Source organism: Pistacia vera, unplaced genomic scaffold (genome assembly GCF_008641045.1).
Source record: "Pistacia vera cultivar Batoury unplaced genomic scaffold, PisVer_v2 Contig70, whole genome shotgun sequence".
NCBI lineage: Eukaryota > Viridiplantae > Streptophyta > Magnoliopsida > Sapindales > Anacardiaceae > Pistacia > Pistacia vera.
The window spans coordinates 113,341-124,682 of NW_022196557.1; the positions used below are offsets into that span (position 1 = coordinate 113,341).

General features: G+C 38.5%; 1 protein-coding gene across 1 annotated transcript; it reads right to left on the reverse strand.

Annotated features, from left to right (window-relative positions):
- Positions 1 to 9,482: 9,482 nt before the first annotated feature.
- On the reverse strand, positions 9,483 to 11,096 carry LOC116114081 (coatomer subunit gamma-1-like). The gene is made up of 6 exons (XM_031400234.1): positions 10,944 to 11,096; positions 10,450 to 10,547; positions 10,317 to 10,357; positions 10,001 to 10,114; positions 9,694 to 9,894; positions 9,483 to 9,593 (listed from the first exon to the last, which is right to left on the reverse strand). The coding sequence occupies exons 2-6, from the start codon at positions 10,457 to 10,459 to the stop codon at positions 9,483 to 9,485; spliced, it is 477 nt and encodes a 158-aa protein (XP_031256094.1). The 5' UTR covers positions 10,460 to 10,547; positions 10,944 to 11,096.
- Positions 11,097 to 11,342: the final 246 nt, after the last annotated feature.

Below are 11,342 nucleotides of genomic sequence, written 5' to 3' on the forward strand. Positions count from 1 at the left end.
TGCAAAGTATTAGTGGCAAGAGACTTAACAATATCTTCTAAAGACATACCAGATTAGAAGTTTGGCCTGGTTGTTGTCTAGGGGGGTATGGTTGCTTATACTGCTGGTAATTTGGGTGTTTTTAAGGGTGAGACTGATTCACTTGTTGATTCCATAGCCAAGATTGGGGTGATTCCTCCATCCAGGGTTATATGTGCTGAATAGGGATACATACTTCATTTGCGGTTGCCTAGGAAAACCACCTGCTGCATTCACGCGCTCAACAGGCTCCTCTGAAGAGTTGGGCACATTAGTTGGATGCCCTACTACCGAACAAAATCCACAAGCTTTCACTCTTGCATGTTACCTACAGCCATTTGACGAAAAGAGAGATTTAGAATCGCAATTTGTTGTTCAAGGGGAGAAATATTACCTCATTATCACGCCAGATGGAAGGTCAGCCTATTGCCAAACTGTTGAGAATTGGCTGCCATATTTGCAATCAAGTTTCTCGCGGCCTCAAGAGTCTTATCCACCAAAGCTCCACTAGCAGCATCAATCAGCTCCTATCAGGTATGTAAGGCCCTCATAGAAGTACTGGATTAGTAGCTACTCAATTGATGATGGGGGCAGCTTGCACATAATTTCTTAAAAGTTCCCAGTATTCATGTAGGGACTCTCCATTGTGCGCCTTATACCACAAATTTCTTTCCGAATATTGGCTGCCCTCGAAGCTGGGAAATATTTCTACAAAAACAATCTCTTCATCTCGTTCCATGTGGTTATAGTCCCAGTGGGTAGATAATAGACCAATCCTTCAAAGAAAATGAAAAAGCTCTTAATTTAATTTGCTCCTCGGTCACCCCCGTAGGTTTCATACTCGTGCAAACACAATGGCTCCTTTAAATGCTTGTGAGGATCTTCACTACAAGACCATCAAAAGTGGGCAAGAGATGTATTAGTCCATATTTAATTCAAAAGTAATAGCAGTATCTAAAACATGAAATGTTATGCATAAAGGTGCTGATTCAAATCAGGGGCAGCAAGCTCTTTCAAGGTTCGATTTCCAGCCATGACGTCCTCCTCTTCTAAATTAGAATTGCTAGCAAATGGAATCAAGGGCCAAATTGCTTTCCTTGAATTTCTCGAGCTTCCTTTTAACCTGCACAAAGGGCTCTCTATCTTGGGTCGAATGTTAAATCACCAAGATGAGAGGACCTGGTCAAAAACATAGAAAACTCATAAAAGAAAATAAATGACAAATAATGAAAAAAACAACTAGAAAATAAAATAAAATAAAAATAATAATTTTTTTTTTTCTTTTTAATGAACAAAAACCAAAATGCCAAAAACCCTATCAAAACGTGTTTTCTGGTGTCAAGAGGGTGGGGCTAGAATACATTCTAGTCTTGCTCAGAATTTCGTTTTCTTTGAAACAAGTACTCGCAGCACTCCTAATTCAACCAAAATTTCTTTGATGTTGCATCCAGAAAAGTACTATGTTCACAGTTTTTATTTTTTTTCTTCTTTTCTGGAAAATAAAATTAAAAAAAAAAAACAGCAAGAATGAAACAAGAAATCATAAAAACAAAATAAATCAACTAGAATCATCCCCCCCCCCCCCCCCCCCCCCCCCCGACAACGACGCCAAAATCTGGCGTGCTGTCGTAGGCACCCAGAATTAAAACCTAAAAACAACATGTAGTAGTGTGAGTCAGGATCATTCCCATGGAGAGTGTCTAGCTGAATTTAATGTTATGCGAACCAGTATGGGGTGGATTTGAGTTAAACAGAAACAATTCGGGGAAAACAATAATTAAATTATCAATCAATCAAAATAACAAACCTTGGTCTAAGTCAACATCCACCATCGGAATCTTTCAACTGATCATCGATACAAAAAAAAATCAATTCATACCCGAATATTCACCGTTGGAAGTATTTTCCTATTTCTCCTTAGTTGTAATTAATTAAGAAACAAGTGATCTAATTAACCTTACTACTAAACAACCCTAGACAAGTGCTAAAGATTTAATCTAGTGGGCAGCCTTAAGACCTAGAGAGATCGATGAAGCTAAAACAACACAAACTCAAGCGGTTGCATTAATTTAGTCGAGTGTTCTTCTTAGAATTACTAATTCTGACGCAGCAAATTATTAACCCTAATTGCTTCACAAGTTAGAGGAATCAAACAATACGGATTTGATATCTAACTTAGCAGTAGATTGCAACAATTAATAAACTAGTAGGCCTCTTAGTAATAAACGCAACAATCATTAAAATAAGCACAGAAGAAATTCAATACTCAAACATAAATTGAAAACTTAAAGAAAAAAAACCAGATTGATCTCACAGTTTATTGATTCCGAGGTCTTGTTTCGTTCGACCAAGTTATAAAAGTTTAGCCGCTGGCCATAATCAAAACTCAAAAGAAAAACAAAAATCCACCCAAAAGAGAAAAGAGAGCGTGTGTGAGATATCTGTTTTTACCCTCATCGATCTATCTTTAAAAATATCTAAATTCGAATTCTAATTCTACTCAATCTCCTCAAAATATTCTAATATCCTAAAGTAACATTTATCCTAGTCTGATTAATTGGAAATAAAATAATAAAGTCCTAAAATAAAATAGGAAAGTGGTGTTTTCCAGCTGTAATTTGCATGCAACAGGTCTTCAAAACTTCTTGTAATAATCTGCCTATTTGAATTGCATGACAAGGCGGAATGTTCCAGAACGTCGGCAGTGCAGGTGCGTCAACTTCAAGCTTGATTAAAACCTTGATTCAGCGAGTATCTCTCCAAACTCAAAACACGAAAGTTTTAGATCTCTTTCTTATATTTCCACAGCATTTTGAATCATCTCAATCAGAGCTCGGATGAGAGAGTTATGCTCAGATTACGAAGCAATGTCAAAACTGTCCAAATTCACTTAATTAGTTCCGTTTTGCAATTAACGCCTCCATTTGCATCCTAAATCAAAATAGAATAATAATGAGTACATTTAGGCAACAAATAAGTATAAAAGACTAGACATTAAAGGGGGTAAATATGACATTTTGCATTCTCATCATGTATAGTATCGCGATTAACACCAATTAATCATCTCACTACACACATACCAAGATTGGCCCTTAGCAAGGCATCATGGCCACCCGATAGATTCGGATTCAGCGAAGCAGCTACCTATCAATGATATGGTTACCGTACAATCCAATCCTTTCATCATCTGTTATCTCAATGAGACCGAAGCATAGAAATAGTGTCAACCTCAGTTACTCTCGATATATATATGTATTCAGTTACTAGACCAATGATTGGGATTATAAACTGGATAGAGCAACAACTCAATCCCACTATGGCCACAGTTTTAGTGTCATTGCTATTTACTGAATTGTGCCGTGAGATAACTTCCCCCATACCCGAGAGCGATGAATCCTCTGTCGATCCACCATAGTCTTGATACACTCCTTGATGCAGCCAATCACTACCGTATTGACAACTCTAAATAGAACTGCGTTAGGCTAGTGTCAAACTACACCAATCAGTGCACAGGGCGCTCTAGTGATCTCAAGTCTAAGGATCACATACACCACCATTCATTAGAAGATTTGTTCCATAGACACTGGGGTTACCATCCATATGGAATCCTCTGGTGGGTCAGTCCAGTGAACTTGCCTACAACAAACACCCAAGTGTTGCACCAGGTTGTCACCAAACAACCTTGACAAGTGAGATCAGTCACTGCCTTTCGACAGGGTCGCTCAACACTATGATAGCCTTACCATATTATTTGTGCCATTACTTCAAAATAATACTAGGACTACGGACGTTTCTAGAATGGCCACCATATGTGCTCATAGGGTTCTCACTATCAAGATTTGAAGCACTTGATACCCTCGTCACAGTTCTACCATTCTAAGGACATATATCAATACATACAATGATGATTTACGCGATATAGAATAAAATGCCTTTTTTTATTAATCAATGAACATTATTACAAGAGTCAATTCTACAATAATTGATTGGCTCTAGGGCACCCACTCTAACATTAAAGTTCGATTTGTATAGGCCAATAGAGGAGGAAAAGAAAAAACTCTTATATGCCTATTACAATGAATCTGGAAGTGATGCCCATGTGAAGTGCAAGATCGGGGATTATCCCCAGGAGTGGTTTGAAAAGATATTGACGATGGGTTGGTGGCTTGATGACTTGGTGAGTTATTTTTCCTTATTTTTGCTTATGTTTTCCATGAGGTATTGTATACTTATCATGTTGTTTTTATTTGATGCAGCATATCGATGAGGTATTGGCACTCATGAGGCTATGACAGAGCAGTAATGGTGATATATTGTATCTGACTGTGCCATCATCGATGTGGCCTTCGGCCAAACGCTAGTAACGATATATAACACTTTAATGAAAATGGCCATTGGTAAAGGTGCAGCAAGAAAAGGCAAGCGAAAAAGATTTGCCACAAATGACTTTGACAGTGTCCCTGATGATTTTCAGTTTGATGATAGGATGATGCAGTATGTATGGAGGGAAAGGCCCAAACATAGCCACAGTTGCGCAAAGGTAAAAAGAGTATATTACATCATCAACATCAAGGATATGCACTGGATAACCATCGTCGCGCTTCTAAAGGAAGGCTTGCTGCAAATCCTTGAATGCAACCAAAGTATTTGTCGAGAGAGGCAGTTGGAGACGGAGTTGGAGCCACTGTACATATTGTTCCCGTGGCTATTGCGTGATAGCAGTATGTTTCAACACTTCGGCGATGAAGTACTGACAGGAAAGTGGCCAATCAAGCGCCTTCCCGTCCCGACAAATGACTTAAGGTAAATTTTGTATAAAAGTTATATAATACAATTGTTCTATAAGCTGATTCTAATGCTAATGTCTTCGTCCTACTGTAGTGCTGATTGTGGGGCATATGCACTAAAATTAATTGAGTTCGACATGACCAACACCCCGATGGATGGCTTGAATGACGAAACAATGAGCAACTGTCGGGAGCGATGGGCTGTTGAGTGCTTCCATGGGCATATATCTTTTGACTGACCAGAACCCAATCCAAGTCATTGTTGATGCTGTCATCAAAAAGTATGAAAGTTAGACTTAGAATTTTGTAGTTTATGTGATGCTATCTTATTGGGTTGTCTTGAATTGGATCAGCTGGTGTTGTTAGGCCTTAGGCTGTTGATATTTGGGTTGTGGTGCTACTACTGATGCTGATGTTGAAGGTGTGCTAGATAATTTTGGAGGATGGGGAAATGGCTGAAGAGAATGATGAAGAGTGGGGATGGAGGTTGTCGGCCCTGCTTTTGTTTTGGGTGTATATATGAGATTTATTTGTTGTAATTGACACATTTCAAATTAATACAAAAGCAATTCAGTATTTCTCTCCCTCTTTTGAGTTTGAGTTTATTTAGTATTCTTGTTACATGGCATTGATGTGTTGATGCAATTAGGTTGTCAAATTTAGGAGAAAATATGGAATTAATATGTTTTGGTGATTTTAGTCTGTCAAAATTTAGGAGAAAAGCTAGAAAAAATAGGTATTGTCCATGATCGCTAAAGTGATATATAAGCAACTACATATATCGCTTAAGCGACAAAGGGTTTTCTATAAAGGATCGCTTAAGCGAGATAATAAATCGCTTAAGCAATCGTGCATCTAGACATATGTTTATACTGTCATGGACTTGATCGCTTAAGCGACTAAGGGTAAAAGCAAAGAATCACTTAAGTGAGACAACAAATCGCTTAAGCGATCGTGCATCTAGGCAAATCTTGATTTTGCCTCGAAGTTGATCACTTAAGCAATACCAAATCACTTAAGCGACTAAGGGTAAAAGCGAAGAATCGCTTAAGCGAGACCATAAATCGCTTAAGCGATCGTGCATCTAGGCAGATCTTGATTTTTCCTCGGACTTGATTGCTTAAGTGATTTGGTATCGCTTAAGCGACCAAGGGTAAAAGCAAAGAATCGCTTAAGCGAGACCTTAAATCGCTTAAGTGATCGTGCATTTGGGCAGATCTTAATTCTACCCCAGACTTGGTTGCTTAAGGTAAAAGCGAAGAATCTCTTAAGCGAGTGATAAGAGCTTGAAAATACACATTTAGTTAGTGGTTTATGGGGATTATTTGCGGAAAATTAGGCTTAATTTGGTAAAGTTGCTTAATATTTTCATAATTGTCTTTTATGGGATCACGGGTGTGTTTGAGTATTTTTTAGGCTACTAGTGCTTAAATGTTATGCTCATATGAAGAATTATGTCGGCAACGGAATGAATGACGAGTAGAAACAAACAGATCAAGAATCGGAGTTGAATTGAAGAAGTTATGGAGGTTTGAAGTAAAGAGAAGATTCTAGATTCCGCTCTAGCTTGAGTATACCTCGGTCTTTTGAAAATATCTCAAGCTGTAGAACTCTGATTAATACAATTCTTTAATTTTTGGAAAGATAATTCAAAGGGCTAAATTTCATATGTTTACCACTTCTCCAAATTTCATCGTTATTGAGCTCAAAAATCACCATCTCTGAAGTGCCATGGAATGATGCGAGAAGAATAAGAGTTATTACTGTGCTGTAGCACAGTGCTGCGGCACACTTTGTCCAGCAGCTACCATGCTGTAGCATAGTGCCGTGGCACACTTTTTCCAATAGCTACCATGCCATAGCACATTGTCGGGGCACAGTTGTTAGTAAACGGTCCCGTATACGCAGCGGAAACGAAAAATAAAATAACAGGATCGTTTACATGAGCCAAGATCAAGGGTATGATTTTAACAATTTATATTAAATAAAATCTGCATAAATATACAACATGAGTTAAGAGAAACAAACGCACGTTGAAGGCTCCTCCAAATTTGTCGTCGAACGTTTTGCTACCGATCCAAGTGTAGGATCGAACCTGCGTAGTCCACACGAAGACAATCTTANTCCCTATCTGATACTTGGCTGCCATGTGAAGGTCTACCGGTAGCTATATTTGGTTGTCGCAAGGTCCACATGTGGCAGCCAACTATGGTCAATCGCCGATTGGCAAGAAATGCAAAGGGAGAGTAGAAGAAACATAAGAGGCGGGAGAGAAGAGAAGGGAAGAGAAAGAAAATATGCATAAGTTTATATACAAAAGAAAGATGTAGATTTAAGGAGGAAGTGAGTGGAAGGTGTTAAAAACAAAGAGAAATAAGAGGAGGAAATTTAACTGGCTAGACCTCCCAAGTTTGCATTTAAAAAAATGACCCTGAAAATATTTTGCAATTTTTTTTAATTTAGAAAAACTAACGTGGCACACTTAGAATTCATTAAACATGTCAAATGGGTTAAACTGAAAAGATTTAAACATATGTGGATAATATATAATTAACGAAAGTTTGTTTAAATTTTGAAAATTAAAAACGACCCTATCCTTCAAAATCGCTTAATCGACCCCAATACCCAAAAAAAGACCGACGAACACCTTTGATTTCTCTGCCATTTTTTACGATGAAAGTGCCCTATTTCCGGAAAATATTCATTCCTAAAGCTTCCTTACACAAAATCATGGCTGATATTAACAAAGAGGAAGAAAACCCAACCCCACTCCAAATCCTAGACTCCGGTGACGGCGGCAGTTCAAAGGTTGTCGAAGAAGACGCTCCGGTGGATCATCCGATGAGTGAAGGTGGTCCACAGATAGAGGAGACAACGACGGCATAAGAACAGGAGAAGAATTGAAAAACGGTTCTGAAAAGGAGGACGCCAACAAGCATTCAGGAAAGGAGGAGGACGCCAGTGAAGAAAGGGTACGTTTTTTACTTGTTGTTTTGAATTTGATGAGAAATTTGATTGATTTGTGCGAATTTGGGGGATATATAGTTGGTTTTATTGTTATGGTGGTTGTGGCATTTTGTTGAGTAGTTGGTAGGCATCAAGGGAGCGGCTTTGTTTGGGTTCCAAAGGAGGGGGGAAGGCAAGGAGGGCTATAGGGAGGTTGTTTGTGGGAGGTTGGAGGGCTGGGATGGCAATAGGTGGCAGAATAGGGGGTTGGAGGGCTGCCCTGCACGTGCTGTGCATGGCCAGCCCTACAATATGTAGGACAGCCTTCCAACCCCCCTATTCCGCCACTTTTTGCCATCTTTAGCCCTTCAACCTCATGGAACCTGTCACAACAGCCTCTGTAGGGCTTGTATTGGCTTCCCCGATCCTCTCGAGGCCAAAAACACCCACTCCCCAATGCCTTTGAAGCCCATATCCCCCAACTTGGCGGCCTATTGGTTGTTTTGATTTCTTTTTTCGCTGATATTTGGTTTATATTGATTGTGCAGATTTTCCGAAACGTAAACTATAAAGACTATGGGTTGGAGTTTCTAAGCGATAAGGTACCGTACTTCCTCATAAGGGTGACAGTTAGGTCGAGTTGGCAAGTTTTTACGAGAATAATAGAGATTTACAAGAACACAAGAAGGGTATGGACCGATTCAAAAATAGTTGTTTCGGTCATTTTTTGAACATTGAAGAAAATTGAAAAAAGGCGTTCTGGGGGCAGGCAGTGCATTATATGTTGCTGCACTCAGTTAAAAGCCAAAAAAAAAAAAAAAAATGAAATGTGGTTCGTGGTGGATGGGAAGCCACAACGTTTTGGAATGATGGAATATGCCCTGATGATAGGCTTAAGATGTGGGGCATTTCCAGATGCGGAAGAGCAAGAGAGAATAAAGAAGAGTAGGCTAGCCAATAACTTGGCTAAAAAGGTTTTGGGGGGGAAGGCGTCTATTACAGGACGCGATTTAGAGTAAAGGTTAGGAGAAGGTGGATAATTTCTCCATTCCAATTCCCACTCTTAAATTAACAATACTAATGATTTTGTGGGTTCTGACATAGTATAGAGAGTGTTATTACCAAACTACCTTGACAATAAATTAATAAATTACTTTTTGACTCCCAAATTAGTAGAATTAGAAAAATAACCATCTTACTTTTAAATGTATTTTAATGACACCCTCTTCTTCAACCTCTTCTTCTCACGTCCACAAAGCCAAAAGGTGGTGGCGGATGGCGATCGGTGAGCAACACCAATCCATGAGATGGGGATTTTGTTAAGGGATATCGATGATGTGATGGTGAGGTAGGTGAAGTTTTTAGCGTCAGGAACAGCCAAAATCTAGCCAAGAAGCGACAAGTCACGCGAACACAAGCCTAGCGAAACCAACGATTGAATAAGGTAGTAATTGGGGGTGTTTTGTTTTGATGGGTAGGGTGGATCTCTTTATTGCGATTGTGAAGCAAATCTTGCCTCCTCAATTCTTTAGGTCATCAACCAAACCCAATAGTAATACATGGTCTAGCAGGGACAAGCAAACAAAAAAAATCACAATTTAACATATTCATTATATTCGAGCATCAATAATTGAAGGAAACTAGATAAGATGATATGATAGATTGGGTTTAATCTAACAATCAATTTCAAAAGGGAAGTGGCGAGTGAAGGACACTAATGAAACTAAGAATCTAGCATACCTGATGCAGCAAAGCCAAAGCATGAAACTGTACAACGGCAGCCCTTGATTGCACAGCTTCCTGAACCTCATTACTCCATCTTCTCACAATCTCTGGATTTGTCTGTAAAATATCAACAGTTGGATAATCGTGCAAATTAGCATTATTTTCAACTAGAATATCCAAACTCGATCTTCATCTACTACAAATAATTTGACAGTACCTGCAGTAAGTTGATTCCGCCAACTAAGGCTGCACTAGCAACTACTGGGTTCTTGTCAACAATTGCTTGTTTCAAGTACCATTCAATCTGGGTTAGTAGGGTTCCATCAGTTATGCGGCAAAGCACACGTATAGCATTTGCCCAATACATATCTGTCTTGCTATTCATGTCTTTCATAAGGGAGCTAGTCACAATAATAACCTTTTAAAAAAAAAAAAAGACATTGATCATCAGTATCCATATTTGCACAAGCAAAAAGAACGAGATTCTAACAAATGAAAAAGAAAATTCAACAAGGGCATATAACCTCATCAGCAGATAGAGATAGCTCCTTTATCATCAAATACACCATTCTCCTTAAGCCTGTATCTCTTGATTGAAAAAGCTTTGTCACGGCAAAGAAAACTTCCGTGGCTTTGATCTACAAATTTAGAGCAAGCAGACATCATTCAGAATTGGATCATCGTAGTATAACACAACAGTTTAACTACTCATCTAATGCAAAATCAAACCATCCAACAAGGATTCATCATATTATATCATAATGTACTAAATAGCCATGGATCAAATGATTCTTTTTGTAACCAATAATTCAAATAATATAACCATAGAATTGAAGTTACCTTATTGAATGTTTCTCCTTGGTTAGAAGCTTTGTGATGACCTGAAAAATATAAATGTGTCAACACAAAATATGGCTATTAAACGAATGCACACAAATGCAAATACAAAAATAAGTTTGAGTGACTACAAAACCTGAGAGCATCTTCTAGCATCAAGCTGAGGGCCATTGAAAACTCTAGCTTCTTGCAGAAACGCACCCTTCTCAATTCCCAAAAATGGAGAGTACTCCGCTGTTTAATAACAGCAATTACACATATAAGCGTGATTCAATTCTTGACAACAATAAGTTAAACAATAAGAACAATTATACAGCCACCAGATCCAAATCACCAAACACTTTCCTTCAGATCAGGTAAAATTAACCGTAATTACAATTAATTAACAATCCACATTGCAATTTACAACTACAAAACCATTACCTAATCAGATCAATTTAAACAAAACCAAATCCATTGAAATGACACTGTAGAATCTCAATACTGGATCCACAAATACGCCTAAAACGAGCGAAACTACACAGATCTAAAACCTACAGCTGATCTAGCACTAATAGCCTGAGATTTGTAAATCAAACAAAATTGAATTGAAGAAATGAAACGAAAAGAAATTGAAAAGGCGTCAGGTACCTTCGTCGTCACGATCATCATCTTTCTTCACAAGAGGCTGAGCCATGGCTGAATGGAGTGATTAAATCCTCTTGAGATCTTTCTTCACCGAGAGGCTTGCTCAGGTTCGGTGTAGTCTGTTTGTGTTAGACAAGTGCCTTTAAGCCGGGAAGTTTAAAGGGAATTTAGAAAGATGATGGGGTGAGAATAGAGTGTGTCTGAAGAGTGTGTAGGATTTGCTGTTGAGAGGATCTGACTAATGGGAAAGCGCCACGTCATAATTGAAATACTTATAGGAGGAGAATGTACTACTTAGCTGCCCCTTCGTTTTACATGATTTGAGTAATCACAATTGCCCATTCAAGGTTTGGCGAATCTCTGTTCCACCAATAGTTTCATAAATTCCAAATTCCACTCTTA

Bases quoted from the DNA above. Each gene is read 5' to 3' on its own strand.
- LOC116114081 (XM_031400234.1), bottom strand. The intron at 10,115-10,316 runs GTAACTTCAATT...CTAAATTTGTAG, and splicing joins AAGGAGAAACATTCAATAAG to ATCAAAGCCACGGAAGTTTT. The intron at 9,594-9,693 runs GTACTGTCAAAT...GATATTTTACAG, and splicing joins GCGGAATCAACTTACTGCAG to ACAAATCCAGAGATTGTGAG.